Source organism: Dermacentor albipictus, chromosome 2, assembly GCF_038994185.2.
Source record: "Dermacentor albipictus isolate Rhodes 1998 colony chromosome 2, USDA_Dalb.pri_finalv2, whole genome shotgun sequence".
In the NCBI taxonomy this organism is placed as follows: Eukaryota; Metazoa; Arthropoda; class Arachnida; order Ixodida; family Ixodidae; genus Dermacentor; species Dermacentor albipictus.
The window spans coordinates 192,219,382-192,238,327 of NC_091822.1; the positions used below are offsets into that span (position 1 = coordinate 192,219,382).

The window sequence follows — 18,946 nt, forward strand, 5'->3', positions numbered from 1 at the left end:
CCGCGTTGTCTCGCTGCGCCTGCGGCGAGGGCGCGAATGATGACGCCACAGTTCCCGAGGTCCACCTGCGCGCGTCACGGGCCTTACGCGCGGCCCGACACATGCGGTAGCGGCGAGCGGGACTGAAGCCCATTGATCGACGCGGTCGCCGCACGCTCGTTCCGCTGGGGCGGATGTTGCTTTTTTCTTCCGGTAACTTCCCCTCCCACATCCCGCCCGTTTACTTAGAGGCAGGGGCTTCGTGGAACGCTTATCTTGCTGCTCTCTCTATTGACTCTTCGGCTGGCGTAACAGGCTTTTGTGGCCCCTGGCACCAGGAGTATTCTCGCATCGAGCTCGCGCTAATGAACTCGTGAAGCAGATTTTTTTTTTTTTTTGACAGATACTTCTTTAGACTCCGTGTGCAATGTCTCATTTTGTTTTTTTTTATCTTGATTGGGAATTCGCCCTATAAGCAGTACGATCCATCTAATAAACGCCCCTTGAGCCGTGCATACAGGATTTCTCCTAGGAACAAGGTAATGTCTGGGTCTGCACTGGAGACGTGTCGTTGACGGGCGGATTCTATCGAAAGGGCCACCGAAAGTTCTGGTAACGCGTTTGTGCCCAGAGTGATTCACGTAACTTAAGCGAAAAATTAAAAAGCAAACAACGCTTGCACCATTTCTATAGGGCAACATTTGTCCATCGTCATTAGCTGGCACAGAAGGCATAGAACCAGGCATGTGAACAATGAACCAGCTTAGCTGCAGCAACCCATGAAACGCGCTTCCTTTTTCAAATGTGCCACCGAGTCCACGTTAATGCACATACCGTGTACACTGTTTGCTATTGCCGCCACTTCCAAGATCTCACGTTCTCGTTTTGTTTTTCCTCCGCATACCGGAACTTTTCCAGTGCATATCTAGATTTGAGCCTTCTCCTGATTTCACACACCTTAAGCGCATCCGCAGCCTATTATGCTCAGGCACTGACGTTTGGCTCAAGTAAACACAACCGCAGCTTAGAGGAATTCAGCACACCAGTATCGCCCAAGAGTAAAAGGTCAATTTTGTGAGGATGACGGTAAAGATAGCAACATATTTTTGTTCCTTCATCGAAGTCATTTGGGCTAAAGGGAAAGATGGACGAGGCGCTGTCATATAAAGTATCCGAGTTGCGAGAGACAGAAAGAAAGAGAAATACGAACACACGGCAAGTAAGAGGTACTTGTTGCAATATTTAGACGTCTGCCTGTATGACTTACCTCGCGCTACGCCTTGTTGGCCAGGTAGCCGAGTTCACTGCGCGTCATACATTGAACTTACACGGCGTTGTGCTTTCCTCACCTAGGTCAACACACCGTGCCAGCGCCGTTCCCCGCCTTCGAGGACGCCAAGGAGCGTCAAATGCTGTTTGATTAGGCGTGTGAAGGGCGGTCGTTTTCTTAGTGACAACCGTCCTGCGCCTTGCCGGATTCCGGAAGCCTGCTCGTGTGGCTACCGCGAAACAATTGTGTACCGCGTCTTGTAGCGCTCATACCCTTCCGTTGCGGGCAGCAGGTCACGAAAAGTGCGCACATCGGATTTCGCAAGGGCGGCATAGCAATCGCGGCCTCCGCGCGGGGATCGACCTTACGGCCGAGGCTGGCCTCTCGCCTGGACCAGTTTGGCTGTCGGAAGGCTGCCGTCGGGTGGGGTAGAGGGCGGGGCGGTGCCGCGGCGCGATCTCGGGAGCTGGCATAGGGTTAAACTGAGATTACAGATTAGGATCTCTGTTGCGCGGCTTCCGAGCATTCACGGTGGCGCGCTGTACGCGTGGAGAACACGATTAAATGGAAAACTAGGAGCAGGGCGGGACAGGTCGGCTTGGATGAACCGCGGATGAGCCAGCGTTGCTGCAGCGGCGGGAAATAGTCGCTTGCGTTTATAAGCACCCGGAATCTTGGTGATTTATCTATAGGTGATCTAGGTTTTGTCGCCATTGTCCAGATGAACCTGGTCGTCGTTGACATTGTAATGCCCAGACACGTTCCACGTCAAGTAAAATTGGAACAGCTTGCTCACTTTCATTCTTGCCCAGGATAGTTCGTTTGAACAAAAAGAAAACACAAATGTTATTTGACTTGCAGCTTAATTAGAAAAGTATATAATTGTGAAACTCTCGAGCTTTTAAATCGCAAGTGTGAGCAAAGTTAGGCTTCACGAGTTTTGCATTTAGAGGCATCCAACTCAACGTAGCGTGTATGACGCTGGGCACCAAGGGGTTAGGAAATAAGTGTTCCTATAGGCATTCGTGTGTAACATCGGGATGTAATTCTTAGCTCCTTCTCAAAAGCCCTCCACACTTGCCATCTTGACGTATGCTTGGCACGTACGGTGGGGATCGTGATGCTGCACATTACGCTCTCGGAGGGAAGCGGGTCTCGCTCTGGTCGTGTGCGAATCGCAGGTGAGGAACTCGGTGCATTTCTCGCGTCATGGGTGCGGGACATGCAGTGTCAAAAGAAGGCCACGCCAAGTCGACTGAGCGCTCAGCCTTTTCGGTCGTCGTCGTCGCGTTGCCGGCGTGTTTAATTAAAGCAGGCTGTCTTTGCGCGCGCGCTCTCTAATTGCATTGTCGCCGCCCCGTCCGCGAGCCTCCCTCCGATGGATGGCGTTTCTGCTGAAACGGATCGATGGTTGCTGCCGCGGTAAGGCACCCGTTCCGACCGACCCCGCCGATCGATGCAGCAACAGCCCGTTTCCTCGAGGACGCCCGATCAGTCGCCGCCGGCAGGACGCTGCGCGGGTGCAAGTCTCCCCCACCCCCCCTTCCTGTCTCTTTCTTTTCTTCGCTTTTTTTTTTCCACGCCTGCGTCATTTTGCCTCTTGGGCGCAGGCGTGGGACGCTGATTCGATGATTACGTTGCTCACCACTTGTGCCGCGTTTGCCTGAACATGAGCCGTTAAAGCCCCACCATACAGGGCTAAATCGTACGCGCCTGGCTACGCGTCACGCTTCTGCGAGCCCATGCGCGCTTGTCCTATGCGTATACAGAGGGGAGACGCGCAGGCCGCGCGCGTGTAGGCAGAGCTTGATTTTGAGCGTCATATTGAGCGTACGCGACGGAAGTGGTAGCTCGTGCTCCATTGTCACGTGGCCGGCATGTAAACTTAACGGCGCGGGCTTGGAAACAAGTGGTTGTTTCGGAACCGTGATGATGCGCCTGCAGTCACCGCGGGTTCTGTGTCGCATAAAGACGATGGACGCTGTTAACGATCAACCGCTGGTCGCCTGGGTTGGGGCTCGCCCTGGACTTTGGCTGGCGAAGCACAAGCACCATAAGAATAAGCGCGTGAGTGTTCGTGAATAAGCATGTTTGTAGACCGAGGTGGCGAGAAACGTGATGACCTGCGCTGCCGTAACAGGCAAGTGCTCAAAATTTTATATGGGTGTCATACGCGTGAAACATTCACTTGCCGTCGAGCCCGATCGGGATCAGATTTCTCGGTCGCGATTTCCTCTTTTTTCTAAGTTAAAAATAAGCTTTCCTCAAATCCAAGCGTACTCCTGTAGGTGACTTAGCAGCACTGTGCTACACGCGCAATGAAGTGCTCACTAGTGCGCGTATCGTGTGGCTGCTCGCCTTCGTCACACGCGTACCGACTCTGAGACGCGTGCGCTCGCGTACACGCTTACAGAGACGCGCATCCCGTACGCCTGCTAATCGGGCTTTAGCATCGCGGTAAAAGTATCAATTGGTTACTCTTTTTTATTATTATTATTTTTTTTTGCTCGCGCGCTGTATAATAACTCGTTGCAATTAGAGGTCGGTTCTTCGGCAGTAGCATCGCAGAATGTAGGTTGGGATAATGACACACTCGCCTGCTAACCTAATCCCTGAAAAGGGGTATGAGCTGTTTGACAGCCTCAGAAACTGTGCTTGATGAAATTATGACACTGTTACATAAAATATTTTTTTTAACACGTTCACACATAATTCCTTCTTGTTTCACTTGTTAGTCTTCAAATAGGCTGCGAGAGAGAGGCGAATTTTTCCAGGAAATAGAGGTCGGTCTCCGATGACAGTCCTTTGCCTCTGTTCTCCACTGGAAGAAGCAAAAGAGGGAAGTGTATGAGCAATGATGATGAGGACAGGCAGCAGGTTGCGATTACATGCACGTTCGTGTCCGAGGGGCCTGTGCTCAAACTTGTATCTAAGCTTATGCTGACAAAAAATTCTGAGAGCCTTTTTGGCTCGGTTCGTTGATATTGCTAGTGTTTCAAGACAGACAGAAGCACCGCTACGATTACGCCACCTTGATGTCCACATTTCCCCCGGCACCCTCGTGTTGCTTTGGTCACCATCCCGTAAAGTTGGCCTTCGTGAAAGAACTACTTTCCTGTTACACAGGCCCCCATCGCGTTCTCTGCCAAGTGACCGATGCCACCCATGAAATCATTCTAGCCACGCCCAAAAAGCCCTCCGTTGTGACAACAAGTGACGTTGTGTACGTCGCCAGGCTCAAGCCCTACAACTCCCAACGCGCCTTAGATATTTAACAGCACTGGTACGGCGCTTTTGCCGCCGGGAGGTAGTGTTACGATACCATCGTCATATGCTGAAAAGATGAGTCTCCACGAGAAAGACGATGAAGTGTCCGGGCTCTTGGCGCGAGCGTTTTTTTTTTTTTTCGGTCTGGCTGCAGTGTAAAGACAGTGTAGTCTCTCTTGTCGGTATATTTCCACTTGTAACAATGTTACGTCCAGCCAACGGCCGAGTTACACTTTTTCAATGAACAGCCTGATGTTAATTGGCGCTAGCGAAAAGGTCCTGCCTGCCGTCCACATTCGTATTCGGCACGAGCAACAAGTTAGCGTATGTGCTCCGCTGTCTCAGGTACATTTCACATATCGGAGTCTGGCGAGACCGCGCGCCGCATGTGATGCGAATATTGTCGCGTAAGGGAAACACATAGTCTGTTAAGGAGGCTCGCATGGCTACGTTGGATGGCACGCGGCATCCGAAACGTTGTGGGAATGGATCCTCTAAAGACGTTTGTGCGATCGTCTAGGTGTGATTTTCAGTGTACATGATTGTTACAGGATGCATGACCATTGCACCCAGGATTATTCACTCGCGCGTGGGTAACGTGACGTGCCCCCCCCCCTCCCCCCATACCGCTTGTTCCCGCCATCCCAAGTGCACATTTAACATCAAACAACACATTAGGTCCAGATGGTCACACACCGAGGAAAGCACTAAAGAAAAGTGAAATTCTGACGATGTCCCTGTTTTCTTGTTAGTGTGTTTGCTTGCTCTATCTCTCTCTTTTTAACGGTATTCTTTAGTTCAATCCTTGTGGCTCACACTTCCGCTAACAAGCGCGTCAACAAACTGCTACGCGGCCAGTCTCATCATCTACAGTCATGTTCGGCTTTATCATATTTTTGCTGCCTACTAATATTTTACCTTGAAATTCCAACTGGACGAATGCTTACTGCTGCAGCAACAGCTGGGTAAGGTAACAATTCCGTTCGATACAAATTCACTTATCGCAGCAGTGCTTTGGCGTAGTACTTGAAGACGGAACGAATGGATTTGTCCATTGTAAATGGATACGACTGGTTTGAGGTAGGCGAGGTCAGCCTTAAGAAAAGGAAACAACCGAGCGTCAAGTGTCGACAGGAGGGAGGGAAAAGGCAAGCGCAATAACTGCGTCCGTATTTTCCGCTCTCTCCCGACTTCACGCGCTGTTACTTGCTTCTGCCGCTGCTTATTTCACAGCGCACACTGTTAGGGCGTTTGCTCAGTTACCTGCGTATGGAATTACTTTGACGAACGCATTTGGCTTGTAATTTGTGTGCGCGTATTCCAGCAGTACGCTTGAAGTAAACAAGCTTTAATGGTTTCATGTGGAGCACCGCTATTGCAGCTCGCTGTTATACAAATACCTGAGCCCTTACCTTACATGTAACGTTCCATTTCATTATTTTATTTTTTTCATTCTGCTTCTCTTGCGGCCCACCGAATGGCTTATACCAGCGATCTGCGAGTCATGTCCGAGCCAATGTAAAAGGGCGGAAGAAAAATAAAAGGAATAATGAATTGTAATGTTACAAAATGCGGCCCATGTACAGCCAAGAAACTAACTGACTTGCGATGTCCGCATCTTCGCAGGCGGACTTGTGTGGCCTCAAATGGCGTCGTCTGAGCACCGAGCACTCATCGTCGGCAGTCGGCGGCAGCGGTGGCGTGGAACCCCTGTCCGAGCCCGTGCTGTGGTCGTTTGCCAAGTGCCTCGCGGCCGACCTGCTGTGCGTCTGGCGCAGGGTGGCCCGGCCCGAGCAGCAGCAGCACCGGCGCGAGCTCTGGCTCTTCTGGTACGGCGAGGAGCCGGACCTGACCGGCCTCGTCTCGCCCGAGCTCAACGGTGAGTCCTTGCTTCGAAGGGGGGGGGGGGGTGGGGGGAAAAAGGCGTGAGCCGCCGCGTGCAGCCAAGTGGAAATGCAGACCACCTCCAGGTGCTCGCAAACAAAGACCCGTGGTACCGTTACTGCGCTGCAGGATTGGCTGAAACACTAGAATCATTTAGTTATGTTTGACCGGGAAGCTAAACAAGTAGAGTGCGGCTTGCAAGAGTAGAGCTCATCTGTACTAATGTGATCGCTGCATCTGACTGTCTCATGGCCCGCAATACTTACGATCGATCAGCCAGTCTTTCTACTTTGGGAATCGTTTAGCAGAAAAAAAAAAAAGAAATGTATGGATAATCGGCCTAGTACATTTGATGTTAAAACGGTTAGACATCAGGAACAGCGTGAATAAGCATCAGCAGGCAGCCTATTATTACGTCCACATAAGAACGAAGCCCTCTCCCATATGCCAGAATGCGGTTCCCTTCTGTCATGTTTCTTGCTGTGCAGCATGCGTTCACAATGTATTTGGCCTGTGTGTATTTGGCCTGTTTCTTCTGGTAACGAAAGTTGTCGCTGGGTTCTAACAACAACAACAAAAGGAATAGCACCTCTTCCTTTTCACAATCTCTCTCTGGAGACTTGGGCGCCCATTTAATTTTGAAGTTTTTGTGCACCTTCCAGCTACAGACATATATTCCAAAACTAGAACGTGTCTTTGAAGATCGAACTTGGCCAAGGTGGGCTCGTTCGTAAGAACCGAAGGTGACACTAGCGGCAGTGATTGCGTCGTGTGACGACAGCGCGTACCCTTGCGGCTTGGCGAAACTCGGCTACAGTGCGAGCAGGCATTTCGCCGATCCGCGCGTCCTGTGCCGGCCAGCAGCATCGTCCCGACCTTGGCACGGATACTCTAGCCGGCGTCACCGTTGGTCTGGCGTTCGGCGAGGTCGTCAGGGAGGTGCGCGTCGCCTTCCTTAACGTTTGAGTTTGCGGCGACCCAGTCGCTGCGGAGGGGGGTCGACCTGTGGCGCGCGTCAGCCTACGGCTAAGTGGGGGTCGGAGGCAGGAGTCGGTGACGCTTCACTTTTAAATTCATTTTTTGGACATACAGTGACTGCACAGTAAATTGTGAGGGGCGTCTTGGTTACTAACATTATTATTGACGAAGAAATATTTAATTTATCTACAAGCAAATAGTACTTGCAGAGGCGATGTCCACACATCTATTAAAAGAAGTCGCAGTTTCGCCCGAAAGCCGAAGCATCGATTGCAATAGCAATTAACGGAGAGTTGTACGAAGAAAGGATAGTAGTTGTATCGGCTGTATAAACTTGTAAACATAAACATACTAATTAACAAGCATGGTGTCACACGCGCACAAGCAAATATGAACACGTCTCACTCTATGACCGCGGAGACTCGCTGTCAAAACGCTGCAGTGAGCAAACGCGGCAGCAGCAGCGAGCGGATTGACCTTCGTGCTGTCGCTCGCATCAACGCGAACTAAGCTGCAAAAACATAGCGCATTGCGGACTGCACGTGGCAGACTGCTTTTAAGATAACAGCGGCCCAGCCGGGCGCTCAGAACGCACCCCCCCCCCTCCCTCCGAGCATTGCGCGCGATGGAAAATCGGTGGGTTTCTTCCCCGCTTTCCTCGAGACGCGATCGCCGACTCACCCTCGCACGCTTCCCCACACGCATACAGCATACGGCGCGCGGCGGCAATTTTTATCGCCCTTGGATTTTATGCGGAACCTCACAGCGACGTCGTCGGCAGAAATGCGCCTGGAGTGTCCATATATTTGCTATCGCAATAATAGTAATGGTTGTGGTCGTGTCGAGCAATCCCTCTCGGGCTATCACCGAGCGCCTTTGGTGGACACGGAGATGTGAACGTTCCGTAGCTTGGTATTGAGGTCCCAGAAGTAGACGAGCATTTCCCTATGCGGAATGCATGAGCCAGAACATCATTACACCTTGGCGGAAAGGCTTGTAAGTTGATAACGCCAGGATCATTGAGGACACGCGCCTATTCACGAGAGTCGCGCATGACGAAAGAAGGCGCTGTTTGAACGAACAGCGGCGGCGCGTCACGTCAGCTCTGTACCGTCGGCGAGGCGCCAGTCGCCCTGCTCACGCACCCGTTCTGGCGGGGGGAGCGTGGAAGTCGAGCAGCAAACAGCGCTCGTGAACGCGCACCGGGAGCCGTCGCGACGCTGCGAGGCGAGACGAGTTGTCGTCGCGGGCGAGGCAGTCGCGTGACGAGCGCGCGTGCCGGCCGCTCTCAGAAGCTGCACGCACGGCATCCTATCTCTCTCTCTGTCTCCCCTCCCCCTCCTCCCCGCTGCTTGTGGCCGGCCTTGGGGCGCGCCGTTGCTTCTCGCTTCCTCGGAGGTCTCTTCGCGCGGTGCGCAGGACGCCTTTGGCACATGACGCCTTTGCTGTTTGCGAGCCTGCCGTGTGTCTACTTGCTTATCTATTTCCCCCCCGCCTCATCTCTTCCTTGTTTTTGTTATCTTTGCAGTTTCTCTCGAATCTTTTGTGTTGTATGACTGAGACGCCTCCGCAATCCTCGATCCGTTTTGTCTCCGCAGCTGCGAAACAGCTGTTCTCACCGCCTTCGTGAAGCAGTGGTCGGTTAAACGCCCAGGCGACGGCTTTGATTTCTTTTGTCGACGACCCCATTACTCTAGAAAACAAAAGAACCGGAGCGCCTCTTTTGCTGATCCGCGTACGGCTTGGGTTTAATTAGCTCGGCTACTTTTTTTCTTATGCGTGCATCGCAATTGACATCCGCGGCGTTCATTGTTTGGGTCGTGCTCGCTCCGCGCTGCGGCGCATCGCTGCGTCCTCGCTTCTTTTCCCCCCTCCCTGGCCACGAGCGGCGGCGGGGTTGTCGCGCGACCTACTTCTGGTTGCTGCAGCGCCGGCGGGCTTCCGTCTCGGCTGCCAAAATAACGCGGCCACGGGGCACATTTGCCCTTATGCCGGCGCTGCCCCGCGTGGCGGTGATGCCGACTGCCGCCGCAGTGTGTGCTACCGCTGGTATCCTTCGCAGTTTTCTTTGAAGAGTCGGTCGCGCACCTGGCGACCTCGCCCCCTCTTGGCTGCCGCCTGCCTGTCCGTGCAAAACCAGGCGCCCCCTTGCCTTCCTCGCTGGCGTATCCTTTCTATTCCGGACGGAGGGGGGGGGGGGGGATTTTCGGGCGTGGTGTATTGACCGGTCGGCCCGGCTGCGATGGAAAAGTAAAGGACTGAGTGGGGCTGACTCGCGCAACCCTCGTGGCTGATGTCTCCTCGACTGGCTCCTTTCGTCCGAAAAGCGCGGGCGCCGTGAAAGAGGGGAGGTGAAGGAAGACGGCGCATGTGCGCTTCCAGTTGCGTGCATAGTTGACGAAACGCAGCGTCGGCGTTGCGCGTGCCCATCTCGGAAGGAATTTGGCGATCATTAGCCGTGCCTGCTTTGAGGAAGTCGTGTTGGGCTGAAGGGCGCTATCCCGTGTGCGGTGCTTATTTCGAATCCTGCCTGCTGCGCTCACGACGGCCCGTGCCACGGTGTGGTAGTGCGGGGATGGCCCAGTAAGTTAGGCGGGGTCGTTTGTCTGAACTCCGCAGCGGGAGAGGTGCGTTGCCGGCTCCGGCTCGTGGCGGGCGCTCCGTTGCACCGAACAGCGGCGTCAGGAGGCGCGAGCCCGCGGCTTTCACGGCGGTGTACGCATTCGTTGAGAGCAGAGAGACCGAGCGCAGGCAGAGAGAGAGGGGGCGACCAGGTAAGGTCGCGCGAGTCGGCGGTCTCATCCTTGGCTTTGTAGCCGCCCTTCCCCCGCCCGAGACGGTGGGAGAGGCGATACCTCCCGACCGGAAACGGGCCACTTTCTCCCCGTGATCCGTTGGCCGTTGTGTGTGCCCGAGGAATGCCGCCGTTCTTTCCCCCTGCGGAGGTGCGTGGTGGCCTGCACACCCGTACCGGTGGGCGTCGGGGTGTAGGCCCCCGTGCTAGCACTCACGTAGCCTTTGCTGCGGCGCGAGCGTTGCCCGCACCGTGTGCGACTGACGCCGCGGGTGCGGGTTATTATTCTTAAAACATTCAGTATAGGACTGCAGCATTGTGGCGCGTTAACGAAACGCGAAGCTTCTCTGCTACTGGGAAGTGTGGGCCTCTGGTGACAAACTTCATGCGTGTGCAAGAATGGTATTCTGCTTTTGCCGAAGCAGCAAGCGGTAAAATTGAGTCGTAGTGCATAGTTGCTGAATGTGGTACATTTGCAATACGCTTTGCAGTTGTGGCCTCTACAGGGCCGTTTCGTGTCCTTTATATATATATATATATATATATATATATATATATATATTGTTGCACCTCTGTAGTGCAATCGGCGAAGCACGTGAAGACGTGCTAACAGCACTATTAGGTAGCGAGTCTGTTGTGTACACGCTGCGTGCCGAAAAGTTGTGCGGACGTGCCCCGGTGTAGAGCGGCCGCGTTGCCCTTCCCAGTGGCGCCGCGTCACGCACCGCGTGTGTCGGCGGTACACGGCGAATGCTCCCCCCCCCCCTTCTTATTTCGCGAAAAGGCGGTGGCCCCCAGCCTTCTCCTCACTGCCTCGACTCAGGTCTGTCTTTCGGCGCCGCTGGGGAACACCCCCTCCCGTTCCACGGAGCCAGCCGCCCGCCCGAGTTCATTGAGCCGGCCCGGCCTGCTCCTTCCTGAGGGGCGAACTCTGCTGCCGCTGCTGCTCTTCGGTGGCCGCCTCCTCTCCCCCCCCGCCCCCGTTTCAGCCGTAGCCGTGTGGTCGCACTGAGGCCTGGCGACAGGAGCGATCGCCGAGCATGCTCCTCTGTCAGTCCGCGCGCGGGGAGGACGGGTGGCCACGACGTCGCTCTGTCCCCTCGGCGCTGCTGCCCCTGCTCTCGTGGTCGAGGCGTGTTTTAACCGTCGTCGCCAGGTTGTGCAGCAGGTTCGCTCTCATGACGCCTGCCCCCCCCCCCCCCCCTCGCCCGTTTTCGGACGCCTCTTCGTGCGACGTGGGGCGCCGCTGTGGTGGAAGGGCAGTGACCCAGTGTGCGCGATCGCGGTTGATACACTCCTCCGCTCGTGACACGCGTCGATCTGCTCGTTTGTGCCCGTCTCCTTCAGCCGCGGTCGGGTGGTAAAGCGACGGGAATCGCTTGAACTGCATTCGTTCGATGCCCCAGGACGGGCACGCGCTGCAACAGCGAATGGCTTATTGGGAGACAAGTTCTGGCCACGCGAGAGCCGGCTCGTGGCGCTCATCGTCGGGGCGGTTTCACCCTCCGCCGTGGAGTCATGAGCATGCCGAGGTCAAAGTGGACCGGACTGGCGAAAAAAGAAAGGGGGTGTGCGTGTGGGGGGGAGTACATCGGCTCCCGCGACGTGCGCTCGCACGGCGCGTAGTCTACGCCCGGCGGCCGCGTGCGTGCGTGCTGGGGTGAACGCACCGGAGGGGGAGCGAGCCTCGCCGGCGGTCTCGCCCCACTGGCGCAAACGGGACCGCGCGCTTTTCTTTTTTCTCGCCCGGTCGTCAACCCGGCGGCCGCCTTTCCTTTTCGCTCGCCCCGTGTGCACTATGAACGAACGACGGTGCCCGGTTCGGCGTTTTCTCCTCAAGTGGGTCGGGCCCCGCGGTGCATTTATCCACGTTGAGAGGTGGTCTCTTTCTCGAGTCCCGCGGAGGACTGACATTGGCCTGCTTGCTCCCGTTGGTTGGAGTCTTGGTGAGAAGCTCGGGATCGGAGAGAGAGCACGCGGCTAGGCTTTCTGGAAGGCGAACCTTTCGGTCAGGTTTAATTACCTATATTTGTCGCTAGTATGCGAACAGAGACGGGAAGAAAACTGTCGCGTCTGCTCCATTAAGCGCACGCCGTCTTGGCTGCGCCCCATTTACGCGCGCGCGCATGTGTTGCGACACGCGTGCGTGCCCCCCGGGAACGGGCAGGGTCCTCTTCGTACAAAGCGGGCGTGGCTTCTCTCTCCCCGCGGCAAGCCCTTCTCGGTGGCCACGGTGACCGAACCCGCTCGCCTCGAAATTTAATCGATCACTATTGTGTTTTCCCGCACTCCGGTGAGAATGATTTTCGTTGCCAACGAATCTTCGCTCGGTTAAAAACTCGCCGACTACATTTAATAGGGTCGCACGTCTTAGGATGCCTTATGTGCCTTTAGCGCAGCAAGGTGAAGGGATGCAGCGCTTTTCTTTATTTTGAGGCTTTCCCGGTGACCGTGTGGTGTTCCTGATCGTAGCTGAAGCGTAGAAGGGGCCGGCGCAGCAAAAAAGTCGACCACGCCGCGCGCGCTTTGGTTGACCCATATGCGGGCGCTCGTGCACAAGCGCACGGGAGGGAGAACGAAGGCGCGGGTTGCGGCGTGGCAAGGTCGCAGATATGTTTGGAAACAATCGTCGCAAGATTCTGCGCGTTGTCGCGCACGAAATGCACGCCTGGCGCAGCACAGAAGGAGAAGAGGTTCGGATCCAACCAGTCGATCGTGGGGCAGTTTCCGCTCGCGTGCCCCCAGATTTTTCCGCTCGCCGTCGTTTCGCCGCTATTGGCGCGCACGCGTACTACGCCCGCTCGCGACGGGGCTTCAGAAACGGCGAGGTGGCCCGAAAGCGGGCTCGCTGCTGCGCCAACGCAGAGGGGGGAGGCGCGAGTCTTCGCGACCTGCGCCGGTCGATAGACGCCGAGGCCGGCGAGGTGCGTGCCGCCGAGAGTGAGGGACGCACGCAGAGCGCAGCTCGCTTCCGCGTGCGGCCACTGTGGTCGTTTCCGGGTCCGCGGCCGCCTGTGGCAGCGAGAGAGAAGAGCAGCCGTGTCCGACGCCTTCCATACATCCGTTGTCGACCAACGTTTTGCATGCGTCTCCGTGGAAGAGCGACGTTTTGCGCGTCGACGACTTGTGTGCACCTGTCAGCAGAGCAGGCATGTCAAGGCCGGTTGTTGAACATGCCTCGTTGATAGCTCAGAAGTATTGGAGCGCGTAAGCCAAGGACGCAGAAGTAAATGTCGTATACAAAGCGGTGCGACCGCCACGGCTCGCTGTCTCGCATGTCTTAAGCGCTGCAATGTTTTCGATACAAATGTTCGTTTGATAGGTAGCGGTGACGTTACGTCATTTTACGTCGGTACAACATCGCAAAACTTTCTTTTTTTTTGCTTCGTAAATAAAGTGACCTTGAATACTTTCACGACGCCGCCTTTTCAAGCATGTGTCGCAACCCACACGCGCTTCATGCAGAAAGTGGTGGGACTGCGATTACAGTTGTCCGGGTTTTGTAACCGTTTCTCAAGACGCTTTGCAAGCTCTGGCGAAATAAAAGGAAGCCGTTGGGCCAGTGGAATAAAAAAGAACGTGAGCGGCGGCGCAACAGCACGTACGGGGGCCTTGGATCAATCGATGCGTGGCGCGCGTGTAGGCATTTGCCTGCTGCGCACCGCGAAAACGGCGGCGAGGGATGTTGGGGGGGGGGGGGGGGCTTTCTCCTCCTTCCGCTCCTGAGACCCGGGGCGCTGGCGCGGGGCCGAAAGGGGTCGCCAAGGTGGTGGAGGCGGCGTGTCGTGTCACGTGACGGCCCTACCCGCGCGCTCGTCGGCGACCACCGGCTCGGCTGCTCGCTAGGATGACGCCTGCGTGCGGGAGGGAAAGAGGGGCGTGGTTGAGCACAATCCGTAACGTGCCGGTTTCGGCGGCCCAAAATTAGTCCATCGCACTGGAGCTGTTGACGGGTGCGTCCAAATTGGGATGTGCAGATTCGCGAGTTTTCATGTTGCCGCTGCGTTTAAGCAATGCCTGACATCTCACTCCCCTTGAAGTATCTGCATGTTTCCGCCACGCAGATGGCAGCCGCGGCCAACTTGTGTCAGTAGTGCTTGTTCACAGTATTGAAAACTACATGCAGTTTTGTTTTATTGACCCACTGCCTTTTGGAAGCTGGTGCTCATTCCCATTACATTCCTGTCAGAAATTATTTCTCACATTTCGCTAGCTTGGATAAGTGCCACTGACAGGTATCTTGACATGCAGCCGTTATTTTAGGTAGTCTAAACTCACAATTTTGCTAAAGCAAAACACATGTCCTGGCACTCGTTGGCCTTAGATGCACTTGTGCTAATAAACTTCAATCGTCATCATCATCATATTGACATGCCAATCGTCATCAAAGAAGTGTTATGTTAATATGACTTGCCCAAATCATCTGGAATGCTGTTCAAACTATTCAACTCAACATTCATTCATGCATGTCATCAGTGTTTACTGTGTTGGAAATTCAAAACATTAATGATTGTCAAAAGGTAACCAGAAAAAAAAATGTATTAAGCAGAGCAACACTGGTGCAACATCTGCGACCTTGTGTTGACAGCAGTTACACTGTGGCATCTACAAACATCAGCTCAAGACACTTGTTTGTACATTGACTTGATAAATGCTTGTACATTGTGGGCCACAGAACCTATTTACTATGCAGTGAGAATATGGCAGGGAAGAAACCTGGAGATTTGACATTATGTTGACTACTAGCTTTTAAGCTATTTTTCCAAAGAGTGTTTTGTATACTTCTTTTGGTTTCTTGAATATAGAAGTTAAAAAAAATGAAAGAAGGAAAGATAATCACTTCAAGTTGTGAATATTATCTGTACATGGACACAAAGAACACTGACTTCTATGTGTATTGATTTTGGTATGGTTACTCACTTTGTCTGTAGGCAATGAATATGAATGCATTAAAAAGCTATGTACATTGCAAAAAGTGCCATTTTCATATAGGAGCTGTTTGCTGATATGTCGTCACTGAAGTAATGCCTGGGACTAGCTATGCAGTTTTATTTCAGCACATTTAGGACCTCCGTCTTTTTCCTCTCATTTAATAGCAATCCAAGCATGACAGAGCAAATAATTTCTTTTACAGACACAGAGCAAGGCAGCTGGGAAAATGGCCTCTCCTACGAGTGTCGTTCCCTATTGTTCAAGGCTCTACACAACCTTATACAAAGGTAAGTCACCCAAGCGTGTTGCCACTTGTCATGAATGAAGGCTTTGGCAAGTGCAAGTCTGTGAGGCAGATTTGTAAAAAGCGACCGATGCCCAGGCAACGTAGGCACAGAATTGACATTGCTGTGAATGTGTGTGTACTGCTATATAAATATAACGACTTAGAAATTTAAGACATTTAGCAGCTCATCTTATACAGATCACTATTATTCAGGATATGCAGATAATGCACATACTAATTTAGAAGTGTGTGCATTTTCTACATATTCAGATGACATTGAAACAACAGTACTTTCCCCAAGAACTGCTATCACAAACTAACTTGCAATATTCAATGCTAAATGTATTGCTGTTACGGCTTTTTGGTGTTGGTAAAGCTAAGTGTGGCAAGGGGATCCAGAAATTGTTTTATGGAATGCCCTATACTCATGATGTCACCAACCTCACTCATGTCGCAGTTGCATAAGCCTACTATCTAACGAATTTGTGTTGAGGTGCTGTGTTTAGCAAATTATTTGCCAACTGTTTGTGAGGGGCTTTTGGGCATTTTCATTCTTAAATAGTGGCAATTTCAACGAGTGTACAACCATCCCACTTATATCATCACCACCAACTGTGAAGGTTCCTTACACTTACACATGTATGGTACCTAGTAGACCTTTCCACAAATTGCAGCGCCGCGCCATCCCCTAGCGGATCCGCGCTAAGCATGATGGGAGAACGGAGCGGTCGTCTCCCCCTTTATCTGTGCTCGCCTGCCGGCTGCTGTCAGGTGTTGCGTTGTTCTGCCGCAGTTTTCTGGCCTTGTGCGTCTTCTCGTGCTTGTTGTTGGTGTTTCTTAGTAATATCTAGCAGTGGGCTGTAGTGGTGGTTATCGGTTAATCTTTCTGTAGTTTTGTGGTGCTTTTTAGATGTTCGACATGTCCGCAAAGCAGAATCGCGGTGGCGGTCAAACATGTTGCGTGCCCGGCTGTAGCAACAACTCAAGAAAAGACAAAAACATATCATTCCATTTAATGGAGTTCTCCGCAAAACTTCTGTACAGGCCTTTCAGCTGTTTAGTCCACAGTCCTTTCGTGAGACTCAGTGATAGTGGCTGGACATTTTCCACGGCTTGCAGTGGTGCCTGGAAGATAGACAAATCAATGATACCTTCTAGGAGTAACCATTTGATTACTTATGTAAACGTAGATATGAAGGTTTTTTTGCAACTAAAATAAGTCACTGATAAGCAACGAAAATTTCTTTCAAAGCTCTATGATGGAAGGCAGTAATATGTATACTCTGGGCAATCAGTGAAGTGAAGAAATTCTGCATGCAATTGAAAACCTGCGAGGTTAACACAAAACTTCATCAGTAGTTTACTTTCTTTCAATGCTTCAGCACTTGTAAAGAAACATTTTACTTCACTACTCTGCAGACACCAAGAGCAAAGAAAGCTATCTGTACATTTATAGAACGATAATTTTAACAATTTAATATTGTTCTTGGTAATGGAAAGTAACTTTTATTAGCTATTGCAGAACTGGCGTCTGAATATTTTCACTGAAAATTAATTTCTGCGCTCGCTCTAGGTTTGAATGTTCACATCGTACTTGGCTCACGATAGCATTTCAAGAGCCACAGTCTCGACAGTGACACTTTTGATGCAAGCATCGTACTTGTATAATCGCAGCGCGGTGTAGCAAACATGGACAGAACCGCACAGAGTTTTTCCATGTTCCGAAAATGTCCAGCCAACCTGCCTAACCTACTTTCATCGCACGCAACATGCATATGAGCGCGATCTTATGCGACATCACATCACACGCCCAAGTGGTGGCCGAAGCGCTAGCGGCAAAACCTTCCCCCTGCTCTTGCACGGACACTTATTCGCGTCGGAAAAGGTAGTTATAGCATTCCGAATATATGGCAGCAACGTTGCACGCTCATTCAGTTGCTGCTGAAGTGGAAACAACACGACCGCGAACGATCAGTACCAGACTAAGCTGTCTGATGACTTGTAAACAGCAGCAGCAACGAAACACAGACCTGCAAGCCGGGCATAATTATTTCGAAGTATGCATTTATGTCCCGTGTACAGCAGCGGAGCAATGCGCAAATGTGCGGCGAGGGCTCGATGTAACATGCAGTGGGCAAACGCCGGTCTTTGCGTCTACTTACCGTGTTTCGCTGGTGATCCATGGCGGCAGAACGCGACATCCAACTGTGTCATGTCATGCAAAGGAGCAGCAGACACAACAGGAAGATCAAGAAACAGCGATGACGACGACATGGCTGAGAAAGTCTTTTCGGTGGCCGGGCGCAGTCGGAGAGGCGGACGGAAGACGCGAGCGCGGCGCGGCGGCGCTCCGTTTTCCCAGAGTGCTTTGCGCGGCCACTTGGTGGCGCAGCGGAATTTGTGAAAAGGTCCATTTGTGTTTTCATTCTGTTTTCTGCACACTTGCAGGTGCCTATTATCAAGAGGATTTACCAGGATGGGCAAATGGTTTCTTCAGCCCTGCGATAGTTCAGACAAAGATAGGGGGTAAGGACAGTGTTTTTTATGATTATTGTGTTGCAATAATGCAGTGCTGGCCTCACTAAAGGGACACAATTGTTTGAAACTCTAGTGTCAATAAATTCACGGTAAGAGGTTATCGAAATTTGCTAAGTTCAAAATACAGTGTAGTCCATATTTACTGATAAAAATTAACTAGGCCCGAGCAGATTCCATCAAAATGCATGACTTGACGGCAAGCTAGTGCGGGTACTTAGAGGCCCCTTCTCACAGTAGGAGTGGCTCCTTTATACATGGGACGAATACAGTTGAAGTGATCTTGCCTGCCCCTTTAAGGGCTTAAGATTTTTTTTTTCAATATTATAAACTATCCTTAGGTAGTGCTTTATTGAGACAAGGGCATTAAGGTAGCATTTTAGGCTGCTGATAATTAGCTGTCCTTTCACTTCAATATTCAATTCAATACTTGACACTTACTAGTGTTTGTATTCGAAAAAGTTTATATTTGCCCATCTCTAGTGAACAGAAATAAATAATCAGAATGTCTGTTATGAATAATTACGTTGAAATATAGAATGTAATTGCTCTGTAGCCAGTTTCTGAGAATGGAGTATAGTCCCAAGTGTAGGTTTTGGAGTCTGAATTAAGCCACTGTTCAAATGCAGGGCAACGTGGAAGCGCAACAACACATTGAAGTAGTCTCGTAATGATTCGCATAGGAATTTATGTGATAGCACCTTTCTTTTGAAAATTTACACTTCTGCAAATGCCACTGTGGCCTCCCCCCTCTTTTTTTACAGGGGCTCCAGTGGAACACAGCTTTCGTTTTCATTTCACTTCTTCGTACATGGTGACAGCACGGTGTGTGCCAGCGTTGATGTGCGGCAACACCCACCCATCCATCGTATCTCTAGGCAGCATTTGTTGGCTGCACAGTCTGCTAGCCAAAGCCCGTGTAAAGGTGAGAAACGCCATGTGGCGACATTGTTGCCGTGGAAAAAGTAATACCAACGTTACTACTGTTCTGTTTATAATTCTGCCCCTGATGGTTGCCATT

The 18,946-nt window shown here is 52.2% G+C and overlaps 1 protein-coding gene across 4 annotated transcripts in view; it reads left to right on the forward strand.

The window, feature by feature from the left end:
• The window catches only part of skd (mediator complex subunit skuld), a 159,061-nt gene that overhangs the window by 33,934 nt on the left and 106,181 nt on the right, over positions 1-18,946 (forward strand). For 3 of the 4 annotated variants that reach the window (XM_065427429.1, XM_065427430.1, XM_065427432.1), the window contains exons 1-5: positions 4,742-4,861; positions 6,143-6,395; positions 15,307-15,391; positions 17,839-17,916; positions 18,690-18,850. In XM_065427429.1, the coding sequence (XP_065283501.1) occupies positions 4,757-4,861; positions 6,143-6,395; positions 15,307-15,391; positions 17,839-17,916; positions 18,690-18,850 (682 nt within the window). In that variant the 5' untranslated portion in view covers positions 4,742-4,756. Of the gene's footprint in view, positions 1-4,741; positions 4,862-6,142; positions 6,396-15,306; positions 15,392-17,838; positions 17,917-18,689; positions 18,851-18,946 lie in introns of those variants that run through there. The other variant, XM_065427431.1, reaches the window with a different exon arrangement.